This window comes from Mytilus galloprovincialis, chromosome 1 (assembly GCF_965363235.1).
Source record: "Mytilus galloprovincialis chromosome 1, xbMytGall1.hap1.1, whole genome shotgun sequence".
Classification (NCBI taxonomy): Eukaryota; Metazoa; Mollusca; class Bivalvia; order Mytilida; family Mytilidae; genus Mytilus; species Mytilus galloprovincialis.
In genome coordinates, this window is record NC_134838.1 from 112,213,887 (window position 1) to 112,236,726 (window position 22,840).

The following is a 22,840-nucleotide window of genomic DNA, read 5'->3' on the forward strand; positions in this document are numbered from 1 at the left end:
AGTTTATTTTAAAATCTAAACCTGATAACAAAATTCACATGCACAGGAGTTTCATGTGCATCTTCCAGAAATATATGAATAGGACAAATAATTCAGATGGATTGCTCATGATATGAATAGGACAAATAATTCAGATGGATTGCTCAACATTTTACATTAACATATCAACCAAAAGAGAAAGGAAAGTGAAGTAGTACACAGAATATAAGTTATCATTTGAATAAATATGACATAACTGTATCTGATAATATATCTGCAAGCATATGGTATTGTTTTCTAAGATGATTAATTTTGCTTTCCAATAGCAACATAATTTAATTCAGAAATAAATTTGCAGCCAAAATAGGTGCACTTGATACCCTTATTTAACAAGGTTTTGTTTGACTTACCATGGTATCCCCTATGTCTTGTCTATAACATCTGAATTGTTCTACTTCATCTGAAACACAGAGAATAAAATTAAATAAAATCCATGAATAAATGAAATTTAAAAGACACGATAGTTTATATTTACAATTTGTACATAAAAATCACCAGCCTTTGTAATACTTGCTTTCTTAAGCCAAATATGTCCATTAGTACACCTGCTTTGTTATAAAGTAAAAAAATGAACAGTTAAAATTAATACTTCTGCATTCTCTTTTAAACCATTTTGTCAGACATATACTGACCTTTTTTATATTAGTATACAGCAAAGAATTAAACAACTCTTTAAAAGGTTATTGAAAAGATGTTTAACTGAGAATAAGATTCTTCTTCTTCTTCTTCCGAATAAGGGAGTAGACTCCTAGGTAGGAGTGTAAAACTTCCCGGAACTTGTGTGCTATGTACATATGGACTTAATTTAAAAATAATATGACAAAGAACAAGAGGCTGTCACAACGACAGCAAACCGGATTTATCAACATTTATTTGTGTCCTGGTAATATCACAAGAACCATTACTGATGAATGGTGAAAGTGAAAATCATCAATATCAAATTTGACCTCCATTTTGTCATCAGTATCAACATTTTGAAATAATAATATTTGAAAAGCTTAGATTGAATGGTTCATGAGTAAATGCAACAACGTGAATGGAAACGCCATTTTACGATCTTTCAAGAACCATAACTCCTGAACGGTAAAAGTCAAAATCGTCATAATGGAACTTAACCTCTTTTTTGTCATCAGTAACAACATATTAAAATTTCAAAAGCTTTGGTTGAATGGTTCATGAGAAAATGTATGGACACGACGGGAAACACCATTTTTCAATCTTTCAAGAACCATAACTCCTGAACGGTAAAAGTCAAAATCGTCATTATTGAACTTAACCTCCATTTTTTCATCAGTAACAGCATATTAAAATTTCAGAAGCTTTGGTAGAACAGTTCATGCATAAATGCACGGACACGACTGGAAACTCCATTTTTCAATCTTTCAAGAACCATAACTCCTGAACGGTAAAAGTCAAAATCGTCATTATTGAACTTGACCTCCATGCTGTCATCAGTAACAACATATTAAAATTTGGGAAGCTTTGGTAGAACAGTTCATGCGTAAATGCACGGACACGACTGAAAACTCCATTTTTCAATCTTTCAAGAACCATAACTCCTGAACGGTAAAAGTCAAAATCGCCATTATTGAACTTGACCTTCGTATAGTTGTCAATAATAACATATTAAAATTTAAAAAGCTTTGGTTGAACGGTTCATGAGTTAATGCACGGACAACATTTGATTGCCGCCTTTCAAGAACCATAACGCCTGAACGGTAAAAGTCAAATAGCCATTATTGAACTTGACCTTCGTATAGTTGTCAGTAATAACATATTAAAATTTTAAAAGCTTTGGTTGAACGGTTCATGAGTTAATGCACGGACAACATTTGATTGCCGCCCGCCCGCCCGCCCGCCCGCCCGGCTGCCCGGCCGCCCGCCGTACATCCCCAAATCAATAACCGACATTTTTGTCACAAAAATCCGGTTAAAAATAGTTAACAATAATATATATACATTATGTACAGTGGCTTGTAGGTTAATAAGTTGTTGTGGATCCTTCAAATGTTAGAGTTGATATGCCAATTTTGAAGGATTCCAGGGTGTCCGACATACCTAATGTTTCAGGTAGTGAGTTCCAGTCCGTAATAGTGCGAGGATAAAATGAAAATTTATAGAAATCTTTATTTGTTGATATTTGCCTAAATTTATGTTTTCCCCTAGTACATCTATCAGATATTGTTCAATTGTCCTTAGGAACTTCAACTTACCCCCAATTTATTTTATATAGCATAGTTAATCTAGCTTTTTTCCTTCTTATTTCTAAATTTTTCCATTCCAATGATTTAATTAAATTTGAAACTGCTCCAGGTGATCTGTTTTTATAATCATTGAAGACAAACCTGGCTGCCTTAAGCTGTACCTGCTCAACCTGAGTGATGTGTTGCTTTTTGTACGGATCCCAGACAGGGGAAGAGTATTTGACAACTGGACAGACAAGTGATGTGTGCAGTTTTTCAAGTTCCTACCAAGAAAACCTAAGGTTTTATTAGCCTTACAGGTAATATTGTGTATGCGTGTTCCCCAATCAAGATCATGGCTTATAGTTACACCTAAATATTTAGTCTTTTACTGCTTCTAAAACATGATTGTGCAATATATAATCAAAAGCGGAAGGTTTACTTTTTTTAGAAATATGAATTACATAACACTTCTCAGGATTAAAATTCATTTGCCAGTCCTCTTCCCATTGTTCTAAACTAGATAAATCTTTTTGAAGTAATTATGCATCAGAACTATTATTTACATTTCTATACAATAAACAGTCATCTGCAAAAAGTCTTGCATTGCAAGTTACATGTTCAGGTAGGTCATTAATAAAGAGTAAAAATAATGTTGGGCCTAAAACTGTTCCCTGAGGGACACCAGAGTCAACAGCTAATTTTGAAGATTTAACACCATTTAATAGTACCTGTTGCCTGTCAGCTAAAAAGTCATTTATCCAATTTAAATTTTGATTTCTAATACCATAAAAGTCTAATTTCTGGGCTAATCTTTGATGGGGGACTTTATCGAAAGCTTTGGAAAAATCTAAAAGTATAACATCTATTTGGTTACCATATCCCAATGATTTTGCAAGATCTTGTATACTGATGATAAGTTGGGTCTCACAAGACCTTTTATTTCAAAATCCATGTTGACTATCATTTAATATGTTATTAATTGTAAGATGTTTCCTTATGTTGCTTGTTAAAATGTGTTCTAGAATTTTTGCAACATATTGCAGTTAATGAAACTGGTCTATAGTTAATAGCGTTATGCTAGTCACCTTTTTTTAAATATTGTAAAGATTATTGTAAAGATGTTTACATGAGAACAAGGTTATTGATAAAATGTTTACCTGAGAACAAGGTTATTGAAAAGATTATTACCCGAGAACAAGGTTATTGAAAAGATTATTACCTGAGAACAAGGTTATTGATAAAATGTTTACCAGAGGACAAGTTTATTGAAAAGATGTTAACCTGAGAACAAGGTTATCGAAAAGATGTTGACCTGAGAAAAAGGTTATTAAAAGATGTAAACCTGTGAGCAAGGTTAATGAAAAGATTTTACCTGAGGTCCAAGAAGTATATGTTTGATCATCAGGGTACTGGACTTTGATTAACAGAATTTCTACCAGTGAAAAAAAGAATGGTTGTATCACAGGCAGTAGCAGCTGACATCTTGATGGGTCAGACTCTAAAATCTCATCCTGAAATATCAAAGACAAAAGATCAAAGATATTACACTTTACTACACAATCAAAATTTTTGCAGATGACAAGGAACTGTAACTCTTGAACAGTACACATCATGTCATTAAGGAACTGTAACTCTTGAACAGTACACATCATGTCATTTACAAGGAACTGTAACTCTTGAACAGTACACATCATGTCATTTACAAGGAACTGTAACTCTTGAACAGTACACATCATGTCATTTACAAGGAACTGTAACTCTTGAACAGTACACATCATGTCATTTACAAGGAACTGTAGCTCTTGAACAGTACACATCATGTCATTAAGTAACTGTAACTCTTGAACAGTACACATCATGTCATTAAGGGACTGTAACTCTTGAACAGTACACATCATGTCATTAAGTAACTGTAACTCTTGAACAGTACACATCATGTCATTTACAAGGAACTGTAACTCTTGAACAGTACACATCATGTCATTAAGGAACTGTAACTCTTGAACAGTACACATCATGTCATTAAGGAACTGTAACTCTTGAACAGTACACATCATGTCATTAAGGAACTGTAACTCTTGAACAGTACATATCATGTCATTAAGGAACTGTAACTCTTGAACAGTACACATCATGTCATTTAAAATAAATTCAACCTGTGTTTCATAGTCTTAACACATTTTTTTCAAGAAATACTTATTATATCAAACCTTAACTAAATTGACATTTGTCTTCTCCAAGAACCAAAATAACTGGCTGTTTTTTGTAAATTTGGGTGATATTTCAAGAAAATGCATCAATGTTTCTGAAAGAATTTATATCATATACAATTTTTTATGAAATTGACAATGCAAAAGATCTCATAATCATTATTTCACATATACCTTGTATATCAAGCTGATAAACTAGTTATCTATATAGTTTTACAGTTCTCTTTTTACAAATGTAAAACAAACTATATACTGACTTTTTTATAAGTTCACAGCAAAGAATCAAATTTTACTCTGTACAAGAAAGTTAAAAAGAAATGCAAATGATCACAGAACCACTTATAAATATTAGACTTTTTTCCTCACTCAGTATGATTTTATCAATGGAATACTTTATTTAACATCAATATTATTGACCTACCTGTAGAACATACCAAAAGGTAAATGGCATGTTACTGAAGTTCTCATCTATAGGATAATGACCGGGAATTGATGTGCAGGCCTATAAAAAAAGATAACATCTATTACAGTTAACATATGTCATGATAAATTGTGCAAATATTGTTTTACTTTCAACTTTCATTTATGTTATCACCCCTTTAACCTTGCAGAACTTACTAATTTGAATTTCTACACATTAAACTTCTTTGAATTGATTTTTTTTAATTCATGCATATAAAGTTGAATGGATGATTTTTCAAAACAGGAATTGAGGCTCTCAAAATGCAAAATATGTGTATAAAATAAAATGATCTTATTCTCACAGTGACCTTATTTTTCATAAATAGGCTGCATTCCTTATCTAGGTCTAATTTTCACAATGACCTCAACCAGTCCTAGTTGCAACAAGACATTTAGAAAACATTTCAAATACTTTGACATACATTTAAAACCATTATAAAACATAAATTAGACATTCAGTATATCTAAGGGTGTTATACAGCTAATTTAATAAGTATTTACCAGAACCATCTTAATCAGATTTAATACATTATTTCTTCTTTCATCGTCCAGACACAATGAGGCATCAATGATTAATTTGGTATGATTCTCTGCTAATGCCACAACTATCTGACAGATTCCTTGACACACATCCTGTATAAAAATCAAAGTTATTTGTAGTAATTATCGCTATTTACAAAATTTTCCTTCTTGCTGACTGATAATTTTCTTTCTCAGCGGAGTCAAGTGTTATGAAAAATTATTGCTAGAAACTAAGAGGGCATCTGGCGTTGCTAATGAAATTGACATGAAATTTATGTCCTCAAAGGTAAAAGTGATAAACAGATTATCAATTGTCATCTCAACTTGATTGATTTTCTCACTTTCCCCTTGACAGCTCAAGCAAGAAAAATCAATTTCGAATTGTTAGTGGTATGTTTAGACAACTCAAACATAAATATCCCAACATGTAAAATATTACATAGCACCATTCATCATAAATGTTTTATTCAAAGCACCAATAGCACCAATTGTTAGAGGTGATCTTTTGAAGTACTGAAAGGGATATCCATGTGACACAGTCATCTTAGTACCAGAATCTATGACAAGCAAGACGATTTTGATTTTGAAATTATCAATTTCCCCCCACCTTAGTAGCAATATACCAACTTCACCTGCATATGGGATATACATTTCCCAACTTATTGGGTATTCAAGAGCTTGCAGTTCCTACTCAGACTTTGTTAAACATCACCAATGTCTGAGCAGAAAGTTGATGAACCAGGGGTATGCCAAAGAACGTCTCGTCCTTTTTCTAAAAAAGTTCATCAGAAGGTACCCAGAACTTGTTGATAAATATTCCGTATGAACTTCACAAATAACACACGATGGTCTTGAAGTATAGATTTTGCGTACTGACGTTGTTTATCATCTTAATAACGTGTTATATTATTCTTTTATTTGTCTTTATTAATATTACTTTTACTGTTAAGTCTGTTTTTTTAGATATCCTTTTTGACTTAACTCTGTGCTTATGTATCCCATCATACTTTGAACGACAAAATTATTTTATGATGTGACTCTATACCTATGTATCTTGTCATACTTTGAATGACAAAATTATTTTATTTATTAATAGTACTTTTACTGTTAACCCACTTTTTTGTGATATACATTTGACGTGACTCTGTACTTATGTATCCCGTCATACTTTGAACCACACTATTTATTTTATTTATTATTACTTTATACTTTTTAGTCAGTTTTTGTTATATCTATTTTGACTGACTGTATTTATGCATCCCGTCATACTTTGAACGACAAAATTATTTCATGTCTACCTGTGCAATTTCAAACGTGCAATTTAACACTAGTACTCAAAACCCTCCTTCCTTGATGGGTGCATTTTACATAGACAAATAAAATCGTATAACATAATCAAAATGAGGATGTTAATTTGATGTGTGCTTCTTCGTTACATTTGTTGTTTTCATAGTGATTAATATGATAACACAATGTTGACTGCTGTACCCCTATTTTTGACATTTTTAAATATTGTGTCTGTTTGTTTTGTTCAAGCATCGGTGACAATATAATGGAATGTGATACGACTGTCATACAAGTGAGAGGTTTCGCTAGCTATAAAACCAGGTTCAATCCACCATTTTCTACATTTGAAAATGCCTGTACCAAGTCAGGAATATGACAGTTCTTGTCCATTCGTTTTTGATGCGTTTTGTTATTTGATTTTGCCATGTGATTATGGACTTTCCGAATTGATTTTCCTCTGAGTTCAGTATTTTTGTGATTTTACTTTTTGCTAAAAATGACTTTCTTTAGCAGATCTTTTTAGCAAAATTTTGGTATTTTTAAAATGAAACATAAAGTAAACTTTAATAGGTACTTTTTGAACTGCTTATTACAGCCTCCTTTTTTTAATTATTTTTTTTATTGTAAACATAAATTGCTTTCCCCCTTGAAAAACTTAGACTGAATTGTACCCCTAAGGGGTCACATTGAAGACCACTATAATATGGAGCAAACCCAATATGTACATACTCACAAATTTGGTAATCTACATGCTATAGTTATATTGATAATTGGTTATATTTCTTTTTCACTTTTACCTGAATGATTCATTGTTTGTTTGTTGTTTAATATTAACTATGTGTATTCCACGCACATCCCAGAATATTTTTTAAAGCAGTATATCTACCATATGTTTAAGCAGTCCTTACCATATCAGAAGATTCTGTGGCCTTTTTAAACATCCCAGAATATTTTTTAAAGCAGTATATTTACCATATGTTTAAGCAGTCCTTACCATATCAGAAGATTCTGTGGCCTTTTTAAACATCCCAGAATATTTTTTAAAGCAGTATATCTACCATATGTTTAAGCAGTTCTTACCATATCAGAAGATTCTGTGGCCTTTTTAAACATCCCAGAATATTTTTAAAGCAGTATATCTACCATATGTTTAAGCAGTCCTTACCATGTCAGAAGATTCTGTGGCCTTTTTAAACATCTCAGATAACTGTAATACATTTGGAAGGAATTTTTGTATTGTATAGGGAAATCTGAAATATACATATGTAAACTATAATTGATTCTTCAATGTGAATCTAATCCCTTTTTAAAATTAAAAAATTAAAATGTGATGTTTACTTGGTACCACAGATTCCCTATTAATTTACCTGAAATCTACATTTTCATATACATGTATACTTAGCATACACAACATATAATCTCGGAATTAAAAAAAAGTGGTTCATAAAAACCCATTAGACAAGGTTTTTTTTACATTAAATTTTTGTGATTCAGTTCCTTTCTCAGATACTCTAATAGGTCAACTATTTGTGGTGTATGGAATGATTGTAAAGTCAAAGTCATTTATGTACGTTTTCACTGACCCTGGGTTTTATGATATACTTGCAGTAAAACCTTTGTGTAAAAGACTTTTAACATGAATTCTAACAATGTAAAATGTGTGACATTTCAACATGTACTCTTGCTGTTTTCAATTAACTTGAATATCAGTCTATATGTCGTGTACAAGTTGCGATTTTGTACAGGTTATAACATGTACACAAATATTGTACATGTTATAACTTGTATGATGCAAAAATACAAGTTATAACATGTACAAAAGTACCCCATACATGTTATAACCTGTACAAAATATTGCTTAAAAATGGTTTTAACTTGTACAAAATTTAAAATAAATCTTAAAGAAGTAAAATATACATTTAAATTCACCAATGCATAAAGAACAACAATAAATAGGCCAGAACGTGTTTTTTTCTGTTAAGGACAATGATCACAAAGTTTCAGAAATATATGTTTCATGAATAATGTTGGCAAAATGTGTTTTTCATGTAATTGTATGTTTTATGCAGTCCATCATGGTTGAAATAAGTGTGAAACTATTTACTAAAAGCTTGCATTCCTCAATGACAATTACATTAGATAATAGTTTCTAAATTCTTCCAAAAAATTTAAAAACGATTCTTAATAATTTTGGGAAATACTCATCCCTCTCGTGTTTATAGCATGCAAAGACTAAAACAATGTAGTATATGCTTACTTTGTAAAAACAAGAGACAGCTGAAATAGTTTTCATGGGACCACGCTTCATTATCAATATCTTTGGATCTACTCTTCAACATTTTTGGCCTTCAGCATGACTTATGTAAATTTATAACTCACTTTTTGTTTATAAACTATAAGATCATTGCATGGGGCGAATGTCATTTTGATGTTTTAAATATATATCCTCTACTTTGAAAGCATGTATTTGTAGCCTTTGAATGTTGTCTGCTCCATTGGCGGGTTGTTGTCTTGAAGACACATACCCAATTTCAATTCTCAATTTTATTTGTAGACACATCTATCCTGGCTATCCTCTTATGTCTTTTAGTGTCAACAAGAAAGAAAGTATTTTACTATTGCCTTCAAAGTGGACACTCACATTTATAATTCATCAAATAAAGATATGTCCATAGATAGACATAAGAGGATCATAAGGCATGTCCTAAGATACATATCAAGATACATATCTTAGGACAGGTCTTAGGAATGCTTTGTAATATCGACCCCTGGACATTAACTGTATCAAAAAAGGACAATACACACTAACATGAGAAATAATACAGTTGAAAAGTTATGAAAATGTTATTGAGGTCAATATCATCTGTTATTCTATATTGGTATTATTTTAGTAGGTTTCTCTATATGAATTGGATTTTGGATAAAAAAGCATATTCACCTGAGAAAGTGTTATTCACCGCGCTAAACGTCAGGCGCTTTTACATGCTACGTTATGGTAAAATGTTTCATGTAAAATTTGTTTTGGTATATGTTTGTTATCAAATTCATTTTCTTTCCACGGAAAATGGAATAAAACAATTAATGTCTTTTGTTATGTATAATTTACTTCTTTAAGATTTATTTAAAATTTTGTACAAGTTAAAACCATTTTTAATCAATATTTTGTACAGGTTATAACATGTATGGGGCACTTTTGTACATATTATAACTTGTATTTTTGCATTATACAAGTTATAACATGTACAATATTTTTGTACATGTTATAACCTGTACAAAATCGCAACTTGTACACGACATATACACAAAAAAAAAATGGACAGGCTAACCTAAGTGAATCAGGATGAGAGAACACATTGACTAGACTTTCCACAGCTGTATCAAACAGACTAGGATTATACAACGTATGAAAGACTTGTAGTATCACAGGTTCTCCCTCCATTACAGGCACACCAAACTCCACCCAGCTAGAGAAACACTTGAGGGCCTGGTCTTGTACATCTTCTGGTGAAGTGGGGATCATCAGAGTTTGTAGTAAGGTCAAAACTGAAATATACAAATATACGATGACCTATGATTGTTAATTTCTATGTCATTTGGTCTCTTGTGAAGAGTTGTCTCATTGGCAATCCTACCATGCCTTCTTTTTTATATATAATATCTTTCGACAGAAAAATTTAGAATTTCTACAATTGTTGAAGTTACTTTGACAGCAAAATAGTTGTGAAATTCTTGTAAGTGAAGATGGTCATTTAATCATTTTGATCATTTTAATTAAATACTTGTTCAGTTTTGATTCAGTGCTATCAAGTTTTGTCTTAAATGATATCATCTGTAAGTTTGTTTTTTTAATGTTCTTTAATTATGATTTGTAAATCAATTTATTTAATTTTACGTGCTTAAAAATAATCAATAACCAACACCTACCATGCTGTAGACCTTTAGTAAGTTCCTGTCTCAGTAGAGATCGTCTGTTCTGAGCAAGACTGGAACTGAAAAACTGAAAATCACATTTTGTTTTATTAGTAATATATTATTTGCCATTAATTTGTACTCATTGTGTAATATTTTTATAATTTATAATGAGAAAATCTATATTGTATGCCATATTTAAATTAATACATCTTGAAGATCTTTTTTAATTCATTTTGAAGTACTTGGTTGCTGTCTTATCAATGACATCATGCTGATGAGATTAATACATGTACAGCTTGTCAGGCAAGTGCAATATTGAATGAAGCTTTATTAGCCCATGGGCTAAAATGCACATATTTTTGCTAGAAACAATCAAAATTTGCATCTTGACTATGAAAATAAGTTTCTTAGTTAAATCAAAGAATTAGAAATATGAACTGGTTGTTTGCTTCTCAATTTCTGGTAATGATTCTTGATTGGCTGTATTGGCCCTCCACTATTGGAGTCTCAGGACCAATACAGATCACATTCAATCTATACTATGGCTAATACTGAAACCGCACGGTACCGTAATAAAACTATCATTTGGCTCTGTTATTTCTAATCTTAGAAAATCCAGAACAATTAAAAATGATATATACAAGTGTATCCTACCTCCTCCGGCAGCACCCTGATAGTCTCTAACAATATATGTAACCTCTGTGTACTCTGAAAACAAGTATGGCTTTAGTTGGCAATGTCATCAATGGAAAGTGAAAAGAAATTTTATGTTCTCATGGTTCTGGTCATAGCATTTTATAATAAGTTTGAATATTGTAAAGTCAAATAAATAATGGGAACAGAGAATTTTTTTAAGTGAGGAAAATATAGAAGGGGTATTGAAAATGTATATGAAAATTTAGAATATTCTTTTACCAAAGTGATGAAGGAGATAAGAGAAATTATTTCAGTACAGTTTGTTTCTTTTTCATTTGGTATTTCACAAAAAGGATGCAATGTCATCAGTAACATCAACCAGAAGATAAAATGTGAATAACAATGTGCAGCTGCTTACCCTTCCAGAGCACCTGAGATCAGTTTTTGGTTGGGTTTGTTTTGCATAGTATTACTATAGTTTTCTGTTGTGTTTTGTGTTCTATTGCTTGTCTGTTTGTCTTTTTCTTATTAAGCCATGGCAATATCAGTTTATTTTTGAATTATAAGTTTGAGTGTCCCTCTGGTATCTTTCGCCTCTCTTTTATATACTGATAAAACAAGAACTAAGTTTATTGTTTTCCACAATGATATTTCCAAACCAGAAAAATGCACATGAACTGATCTGCTTCGTATTTTCTGTTGGAGAATAATTTATAAAGACTTGTCTCTTGAAGGGAGAAGTTTAAAGACATGTAGTTTGACATTTTCTAAAATATAAAGTGAACTTTGTCATACATTGTACTGTTATAGTCAGGCCTGGGGTAATGGTAATTTGTAATTGTAATGCATTGTAATATTACATTTTTTGGATGTAATGCAAAGTAATTTGTAATGCACATTTTCTGCATTACAATTACATGTAATGTAATGATTACTTTAGTTAAAAATTGATGTAATGCCTCCATTACAGTACATTACTTTTCATTACAAATTGGTAAAATAGATAAAATTGAATAATATTGTATAGTAAAAATAAAATATTAACAAACACAAAAGAAAGTATGGAATAAAATTTTTGTCACAGTTAACTACTGTATTAAATAAATTACATCAATCTTTAAAAGACACATTAAGGTAAGATATATAAAATGGTAAAAAATATCAAGTCTTTGATCTTGGTTTCTGATATTTGTTTAATATGATATGGGAATATTTTGGTGTTTGGTGATCTATGAAAAATCTTATCAAAAAAATTATCAAACAAAACTATATAGATCAATGAAAAAGATATGAAGATGAAAATTTCATAATTCTATACACACCTGACACGTATTTCAATGAAAGATTGAATATATCAAACAACATTTTTAAACCAAACTGTTTGGGTCCTGTCTGTGTTGTTATTTCACCTAATTTAATATCACAATGTTTTTATTGCAATCAAATCTTCTCAACTTATGTTTGTCCTCACAGAACCCTTAGGCATTTCACAAGATAATCCTTTAATGAGACATTTATTATATTCCTTTGAAATCCTTAATGATGTCTTAATGATTAAAAGATCAATGTTAGAAACAAAATTATATGATAATTTATTTATTTTTTACCACCACCTAAGAAACTTGAAAGTGACTTCAGTTTCATGCCTCCTACTACTCAATCAAAGGGTATAGACACAGGTACGGTGCAGTACATGATGTTGACATCTACCTGTCTGAGCCATGTGAAGAAATTTCAATCAATGCACTGGAATAATGGAAATCAAATTCAGTGTGCCTTTCTTCTTTGGCTAATACAGCGATCAAGTATTTAGCCATTTCCCACACTTAAGCTCCTGTAGAAAGGCTTTTAAGTGTTGCCGGAAAGGTGTACAGAACTGATCGCTGTTCTCTTAATGGCATCACATTTAAACCACTTATGATGATAAAGTGCAATGGACATATTAATTAACCAGTATTTGAAGTCTATGTACCTAACACTGTATACATATGTACATATACCTCTGTTTTTGAAATGCTTTTTGTTTTTATATTGAAAAAGTAATGTGTAACGTAATGCATTACACAGGCAAAGTAATTGTAATGTAATGCATTACATGTGAGAAAAAATGTAATTGTAATTGTAATTGTAATGGAAGAATCACAAAGTAATTGTAATGTAATGCATTAAATTGCAATGTAATGGCCCCAGGCCTGGTTATAGTTAGTATATCTCACATTTAAGTTAGGAATATTATCTCCCTGAAAACTTTGTACCAATGTCAACAATGGATCAGGCCAGTGTTCTGGTGTCATATGGAGTATTAATGAAGAAATCTGAAACATTTAAACAAACAAAAAAAAATGTTTTGTAAAATGAAAAAACAAAAGAAATACAAATCTTTTAAAGAAAGTTGATTACTTTACTTGATATATTGAATCTTTTAACACAATATAAGTTTGACATAGCTGAAAGAGTGATCAATCTTTTCATCACAATACATGTCTGAATGTATGTATATTTGTTATCAATCCTTTTTCTACTTAAACATATTTTCTATTTCTCAATAATAAAAACAAATGACATGGGTTAACCATTTATTAGATAGCACCTTAAAAGAGGCCAGTTTATATTGAAGCATAAAACTTACAGCAACACACAGCCTTGTCAGTACAATCTTAGGTCCTGCACCAAATTCTATGATTTTATCCAACAATCTGCTTCGTAAACCATCATACTGATCAGGGGGCACTTCATGCCTGAAAAGTAGGAGCATTATCAACAGATGTCACTACAGTACGCCCGGAGAGTTTGTAATCCCAAACTCCATACACCGAAATTATTCCTGGTGTGACACCAGAAAACTCCAACATCCCTCCCTAAATTCTTGGAGAAATTTGGGAGTATTCCCTCCAACTTCAGCGTAAATTCACTACCTTTTGTTTATTGTATTAGCGAAATCTCTCCCAGTCAACACCGCTACACTCTGAAATCGGTGATTAGAGTTTCGATTACAAACTCTCTAGGCGTACTGTATATAGATACAAAAAAAAATTTCAATTAAATTTTACACTATTTTGTACTTTACTTTTCGAGTTTGCTGCGGAGTATCTAACGAATCAGATTTAGAATGTCAACGTGCACTCACAAAAAGTTCTGAGGTACAGTTTAACATACAGACATATGGAAAGTGTGGTCATGTGACATATTATGGTCACATGGCCCATATCTTAAGTTCAATTTCATTTTACTTTTCATTCAAAAATCAGTCTGAAGGGAAAACAGAGCTACTGTCATATTACTCTGAGTAAATATACATCAAGAAGACAATTTCCTATAAAAAATATTGTCATCCTATTCCAAATAGCACACTACTTTTATTTCAGGTATATGTTACTTCTTAAATCAGTTATCAGATACTAAGACATAGACAATCATAGTTTGATTTCAGGATACATCTAGGAGTGTATAACAGCTTTTGTCAGTCTTATTTACATTCTAAAAAAAAAACATGTATACTGCAGTAATGTGGGTCAGTATCACGGTCTATGTTAATCTATAGATGTATCAACTATTTTATAACAGAATCATAAGAAGAGTTTGATTTCTCTTTGTTGTGTGTATATTTGGCAATGTTAAATTGTATATTTCCTCATACTCTTTCTGTTATATAATCTTCACTCACCAAAACCTGGAAATTTTCACATGTAAGGAATTTGCACCAAAATACTGTACTTCTGCAGTCTATAAAAGACAATAAACATGATATCATAAGAGAAATTCTTAATACTTGTTTGTTGGAAAAATTAAGAATAGTTCAGATAGCACAAATCATGAAAATATAATGGATGAAAAAAAATGGCTTTAAAAATCAAGAACAATAAATGAAGTTTTTATTATCAAGGTTGAAATGGCACAAATAGAACAGCAATACAAGAGCTGTTCCTTTGCTTTTTGTGTGTTTTTTGCTGTTCATGTACTGACTTTGTGTCATGGATGGATACCCCATATCCTTTGTTTTCTATTAATGAGACCACATTTAAATTAGGATATTTTCCAAGAGTTTAGGGAATCTTTTCCCTGATTTTAAACACTAGAACAAGAGTGCACACTCTGAAATTTCATCTGCTTTCATGATTAAAATTGAACTTATGTTGAAAGTCTTGAGGATCAAGGTTTTACAAAACGTAACATTATCAATGACCCATGAAAATAAAGTCAGATCAAATGATTAACAACAAAGCATACAATGAGAAGATAAATTTTCAACTGTACTGTGACATCAAATGTTTATGGTAATAGTATTCATTTTGTGTACATGTATTATATATGATGCCATGAAATATCTCAGTGTAATTATTAGGATGAAAATGGTCAGTCTTATACAATGACACTAAATGACAAAATATTACAAGTTTGTCATACATTTTAGAATGCAACTCATGACAAAAAAATATCAAAAATTTCTGAACATTCTAAACTATTCATTCTCTATTTCATTTTGCTTATCTTACATACTTTATGACTACCCATAAGTTCCCATGAAAATGACCATGCTTCTGTTGAAATCTGTGCTTTAGTTAACCATTCATGTATCTGTGGATGAACCATAGACTGCTGATAAAACTGGAGCACTGCCTGAAATAATGTAAACAAAAGAAAATGATCTAAGGTATCAAATATCTTTTATCTATATATTTAATGCATTTTCAAAGAAAAAACACTTTTAAGCTAAGACAAAGAGAGTTGCACTTTGTAGCAGAGCATGGATCACCACAAGCATTTTAAAGATGTTGCTCCTCTGCTATAAGTCTTAAAATACAATTATAAAAACAAAATATCTGACTATCAACGGTCTTTCATTTATAACAACAATTTGGCTGCATATTGGTTAGTATTCATATTAGATTTCAATCCCTTCCCTTTTAATATAGATTAGTGACCTAACTAATTATATAAAGATTCATTATAAAAATACACGAATAATCAGTACTGATAAATATATAACAAAAACCCATGAGCAAACAAACCAATTGTATACAATACTGTATCAAAATATTTCTAAGTTACTTCAGAAAGCTTGAAGTACATTCTACAACCCCATTAGGCATATTTGTGGCTGTACAGTGTACTTCAGTTTAGTTTGTAATCAGCACTGGAAGATATATTCTTGTGGAAAGCCAAGAATAAACCCATAAAATCTTTGCAAAATTTCAAAGAAGAAAGAAAGTTTCATCTTAGCCTTGCTACAAACAATAATTTAGTAAATGGATGTTCAGTCTTATATACCACACACTGTTATTACAACAATAGTACTAGTACATTAACTATAATTATATTAACTATATATATACAGAGCAAATAAAAAAGAATTAATGATATATACAGTACCAAATTCACTATACCAGATGACTTTCGACAATGAACATGATGAATGTCTCTTTAGTGATGCCTAAATATTTGAAAATCTAAAACTCATTCAAAAACAAGTACAATTCTAAAACATGGCTAATAAAATCATCAACAAATTATCTCAATACAACTATTCTTGACAAGACAATTGCCTCCTTTATAGTGCCTAACAAGATTTTGTGAGGGAATTCGATGTTTGCTATACCACTGTTTATTTCAATGCACTTTATGACAATACTTTTGTACCAATCAAAACGAAAATTTTTGCAGTGTTTTGAGAAATGATTTTACTTTGTAGTAATGTATTGTTTTCGAAACATTTTATGTTTTAAAAGGGCAAATTTTCTGTATAAAGTCAATAATTATGTGGACTTTTGAAGCCCAAACTTTGTATGGCCTTAAATACATAAATGAAAGATCCAAAAAGTGTACCAATAGAGAACAACATGTTTATGAAATTATAGCAAAACTTTTGGTTGACAAATTTTTATTCGTAATTGCCAAAAAATAAATTTTGAATATCTTACATTTTCTCCCAACCCAGTTTACCCCTATTACTTATTATAATGTGGACCGGTCATTGTTATTGAATGTTACGCAATTTGATTGGGTTTGAGTTATTATTAGTTTACTTTCAAACTGTTTAAGCTTTTCATACATGACTATTGATTAAATCAGAACGTACATGAATGTGACAGTAACTAAAATGACCTTCAAACTGGACACTGGATGAGTCCATGTTATGTTTTATCAATGAAAAAATACGTATGAAAGGTAAGAATTGCCAATTCTCCTATTTTCACAAAATTTTCCAAATACACAGTAGATAGATTATTCTTTAATAGTCAATTGCGGAGAAAAACAGAAAAAGTTTACAAATAAGACGTTTTATTCCAATCACCAAGTCATTTTTCGGAGATACACTTTACACACGGCTACGCCAGGTAAAAGTATTATTTATCTTACAAAAAAACAACACTTTTCAGTCTCATAGGAACATGCCAATTACAATTAATCCCAAACTAAGGAAGTCATTAAATAAAGTCAAAATATGTCCGATCTACCTATTTTTTGAGCAAAAAAGTCAATAAGATCGTTTTAAGGTCAATTTTGTCTACCTCACAAAATCTTGTTAGGCACTATAGAAAATTCTTAGCAGACCAAGAAAAAATGTTTTATCTATAAAACTGATAAATCACCTGTTCTACATTTTCTGCAGTGTAAGCCATATTGAAATTGATGAACTCAGTAATCTAAAACCATTTCACTCTCATCTCAATTGATACACCTAAAAAGTAAAGAGATTTAATGAATAAAAATCTAATAGAAGTGAAACTATCATTACAACAGAACTTAAACTGAAACTGAGTATTGTCATCTCCATATGTGAGATCAATTTGAATCTAACTATATAAATTTGCATATGTGTAGGACATCATTTGTAACTATAAATCAACATGCAGACATCTTATCCATTCAGGTATTTCACATCTTTTATGGTTATGTTCAATACAAAGCACAAAACCTCAAAAGTTGTCCAAACCTTTAAACAGATTTATTTAGAAGGGATATAGTTATGATATTGTTGTCAGATTTAATAAAGATGGCGCAATTTGGTATTAATATTGATTCACTTATAAATAAGGTCTATGCATCCGAATTCCGAAATAAACACATTTATTCTAAAATCAGTTGTTGGCATGATACAGGTTATGTTCTTCTCATACATTTAATGATGGTATGATTCTAAACCCCTAATGGGTGCTTGGTTCTCAAATTATCATATGAAGACATATTCTTTCAATCGGTTTAATTGAGGTCTGGAGCTGGCGTGTCAGTAACTGCTAGTAGTCCCTTGTTAATTTATGAAACATTGTCATTTTGCTTAGTTTCTTTTGTTACCTATTCTGACATCAGACTCTGACCTCTTTTAAACTGAGTTTTACTGTTCGTATTGCTATGTACATGTATATAAAAAAGAAGATGTGGCATGACTGGCAATGAGACAACTCTCCACAAGAGACCATATATGACAATAAAATTAACAATTATAGGTCACATGTTTGTTTGATCCACATTGGGCTAGAGGTACATGCATAGGGGTTGAGATCTCACAAAACATGTTTAACCCCACCTCATCTTTGAGACCTGTCTCAAGTCAGGAGCCTTGGGCATTTGTTAATATTATTCATTTATATATTTTGGAGTTTAGTGTGACGTCCATTTTTCATTGAACTAGTACACATTTTGTTTAAGGGCCAGCTAATGCCCGACTCCAGGTGCAAGATTTACTCACTGTGTTGAAGACCTATGGGTGGACTTCGGCTGTGGGGTTGGGTTATGTCTCTTTGGCACATTCCTCATTTCCATCCTTGATTTTATGACATCAATGTCAGTGTGTAAAACACATGTTTCTGGTACCTAATCTAATTAAAATTAAATATCCGCACTTGTTTACTATCCATGGCAAGATCTTTATCCCTATATATTACCCTTCTCGTAATATATAGGGATAGTAGATCTTGCCATGGATAGAAAACAAGTGCCTGTGACACTTGCTCCTTGTTGTTTATATGTTGTGCGTGCAACAATACCTCAAAGTGTTTAAGTGCATCAAAGGGAAATTTCCCTAATCAGAAGGGATGAAGCAATATAAGTTTATTTTGTATCATGATTAAGATCAATAACATAAGTTGACAATTTATTACTGGAAAATATGATGCATAAAAAAAAACGTGACAGACAGATATTTTCCAGTTTTCTGTCATCGGGATATCCCTATGTGAAAAGAAGAACACGAACTTGTGCAAATCTCTGCCGCATATAAATATATGTCTATTCATTTCCTTACCATTATTCATTAAATAGAGTTTTTTGTTTCAACTTTCAGGTTTTTAACTTTTTTTCTCACACTTTCAGCTTGATAGGAACCAACCCGAGATGTTCCGAATAGAGAATGATTATAATAACAGGAGACGTATCGAAACAAGCCACTAATTCCGGGGTCTCACTAATTAGAGACAAAAAGCGACAAGAAGAATAATTTACCAACAAGAAGTATACTTTAATGACAAGAAAACACATTTAGTGAATAAAATATTGATATTTAAAACTATTATTAATAAACAAATATCAAAATATACTTTAAATTGACTTTTTTTTTTACATATACAAAAAACAAAGAAATAAACGTCTTTTTTTATTACCAATAAAAGTTTAAAATAATATACCTTCAGTTTACAGCATAGTGCATAGACGAATGAATCAATATGTATGTAGAGTCGATAATTAGTGAGACTGCTAATTCCGTTATACGACATGGCTGGCTGATTCTTGCTTCTGCAGGCACTTGTCTCATACCCTAGATGATAACTTAACATTTACGCATAGGCTATTTTGCCGGCTCTGATCAAAATATCTTAATTCCAGCCGGCAAAATAGCTTATTTCAAAAAAAAAAAAAAATGCTGGAAAAATAGAAAATAATTTATTTTGCTGGCATTAGGCAATCGGAAGCCAAGTTAAATGCTATTTTGTTTAGACATATCCAATCAGTCAAATAACTGGTACTTAAAAAATTGTTTCAAAAGCAAGTTTAATTTCAATATTTTTGATTTTTTTAAGCTTTCAGTGTGATTGACTTTGTAAAATGGTATAATATTTTATCAAATTAATGATGCAATGAGATTTTTTACTTTTATTTTTCTGTTATCTCATTTAAAATATCACTTTTATATATTTGCCAATACACACAAGGCAACTATTTTATAATGCATATATTTTACCATATATAGACCATTGTAGTTCAGTTTAAGGAAATTTGTTACAAAAAGAATCAGATAAAACCATAAAATTTCAAAAATAGTAGCAAGAATTATATTGGAATGCGATATTTCTTTTCCTTTTCCTTTTATGTTTTCATCTTTAACCAAAAGAATAAAATACCAACAATCAATATTCTAATGTATAAGATTGTAAATGAACTAACACCTGATTACTTAGCAATGCTAATTATTAGTGTTGAATTATTCAAGAAACATTGTTATAATCATTTTCTTGAAAATTATGTGCAACTGGGATTTTCTCACTGTTTTGAAGACCCATTGGTGACTTCGGCTTTGTTTTTTTTAACTCTTTGATCGGGTTGTTGTTTCTTTGACAAATTCCCCATTCACCATATCCATTCTTTATATTCTATTTATACATGAACTGAGACTACTCACGGCCGACACTCGGCTAACCGAGAGATTGGTCGGTTAATCTATATTGAGAATTCGGCTATATGGGCGATTGGTCTGTTAATCGGGTTGGTTATACGTCTGTTAAGAGTAAAACGCTTAATTTAATGTTAAACTCTATTAAATATACAGATTTTTGGCATGTTATAAGAACCAAATAAAAAAAAGAAAAGTATCTGACAAAATGATATCTATCATAGAATATTTTGCACTTGTAAAACATTTCTTAGTCTGCGCAGTTTTCAGTAAAACTAAAAGGCGTCGTGCAAGTATGTAGTATTTATGCTTATACGCATAGCAATTTTTTTAATAAAAGGCGAAACAAACAAATTTAGATATCATTTAAAGGACAAAAAATAGTACTGTGGTTCTAAAAAATAAATTGACATTAGTAAATATTTCATAATTGTAAAATAACGTGAATAATAACACGTTTTAGTGAGAATTGTGGGAATAAAGTCTGTTAATGGGTTGGACAATTGAAATTGTGTCAGTTAAGAGTTATTTAGCCACGACAATAAGTTTGCTACCTTTATATTTTCCCCTTGAAAAATTTAAGAATGAGATGTTCCTGGGTAAACAAAAATGACAATACGGTGCCACAGTATCTTCGAAAGAGCATTTTTATTTTGACTTTCTTTGCATTTTATTGAAGGGTGTGTCCCTTCAATATAGCGTGATATGGATTGGCCTCTGGAATATGCATGAATTTTTTATTGACGTTTTTAATCAGCCTTAATTTTTGTGTCTGTTCGAAGTAGCACGTTCTTAATTCCGACTGAAAGTGTCTTTACAACACAGGGTACATATAACTAGTTCTCGTTCTCATATGAACATGATATTTTTCACTGGACGTTAAACCCTAATTCGTCAGTATCATCCAATTGGTTCTTTTCTTTTATTACTTAATCATATGTTGTTTACAAATCATTATAAAGAAGTAAACGGAAAGGAGCGAATGCAGCTTCATTTGGTTATTTTAAGTTTGAATTCATTTTATTACGTTTAGTTCCTTTCTTCATAAGTGCAGAGGAAAACCACAGTTGTCTATGGTGGCCGGTGAAGTTCATTCGCGTTTTCGCGTTTTCGCCTTTCAAATTCTATAGGGCGAAAACGCGAAAACGCAACATCGCGAAGTGGAAAAGGCGAAAACGCGAAAATGCGTAATCGCGAAAAGGCGAAATCGCGAAGTCGAAAACGCGAAAACGCGAAATCGGTTTCGCGTTTTTGACTTCGCAATTTCGCGTTTTCGCCATATAGAATATGAAAGGCGAAAACGCAAAATGGCATAAATCTGCCACCATAGTTGTCCGCATGTAAACTTCTAGAATTTGTTACCAATATAAGTACATCGCAATCCGTTACTGTATCAACAGCCATCGGTGTTTCATGTGTGTATTCTTAAACAAGTATTATTTTTCTCTCGTTTTTAGCAATGTATCACTCTCTACTGTCCTTATCTATTATTCTATATTCTGCGTTTCCATCCAGATTCTCGTGTATACCAAGAGGGTCCGGATTGGGGGTATTGTTTATTTCTGTATTCTTTAAATTGTTATGTCATTTTTTTTTCTACATTTTATTTATCTTACTCATTATTCTTTCTTTATTTTTCATATTTTGTCATCCCAATATATTTAACTTACTGATGTTTAGTTACATTACGACGTTTATCTCTGATTTATATACTGTTTACCAATGTAGATGACAAATTTGTGTCATTCATGACAATTAAACAGAATCAGAGACATATGTCGTGTACAAGTTTCGATTTTGTACAGGTTATAACATGTACAAAAATATTGTACATGTTATAACTTGTATAATGCAAAAATACAAGTTATAACATGTACAAAAGTACCTCGTACATTTTATAACCTGTACAAAATATTGCTTAAGAATGATTTTAACTTGTACAAAATCGAAATATAAGGATATGTTTCTATTATTGCAACAGA

The 22,840-nt window shown here is 31.2% G+C and overlaps 1 protein-coding gene across 1 annotated transcript in view; it reads right to left on the reverse strand.

The window, feature by feature from the left end:
• LOC143051902 (importin-13-like) overlaps window positions 1–19,593 on the reverse strand; it is a 33,300-nt gene extending 13,707 nt beyond the window's left edge. Inside the window, exons 1-14 of the mRNA XM_076224899.1 lie at window positions 19,497–19,593; window positions 17,845–17,933; window positions 15,752–15,871; window positions 14,919–14,977; window positions 13,884–13,992; window positions 13,471–13,569; window positions 11,273–11,326; window positions 10,631–10,703; window positions 10,033–10,249; window positions 7,872–7,956; window positions 5,399–5,530; window positions 4,857–4,937; window positions 3,598–3,736; window positions 390–439 (exon numbers count right to left, since the gene is read on the reverse strand). Of these exons, the coding sequence (XP_076081014.1) occupies window positions 390–439; window positions 3,598–3,736; window positions 4,857–4,937; window positions 5,399–5,530; window positions 7,872–7,956; window positions 10,033–10,249; window positions 10,631–10,703; window positions 11,273–11,326; window positions 13,471–13,569; window positions 13,884–13,992; window positions 14,919–14,977; window positions 15,752–15,871; window positions 17,845–17,874 (1,248 nt within the window). The 5' untranslated portion in view covers window positions 17,875–17,933; window positions 19,497–19,593. The remainder of the gene's footprint in view (window positions 1–389; window positions 440–3,597; window positions 3,737–4,856; window positions 4,938–5,398; window positions 5,531–7,871; window positions 7,957–10,032; window positions 10,250–10,630; window positions 10,704–11,272; window positions 11,327–13,470; window positions 13,570–13,883; window positions 13,993–14,918; window positions 14,978–15,751; window positions 15,872–17,844; window positions 17,934–19,496) is intronic.
• Between the last annotated feature and the right edge of the window lie 3,247 nt (window positions 19,594–22,840).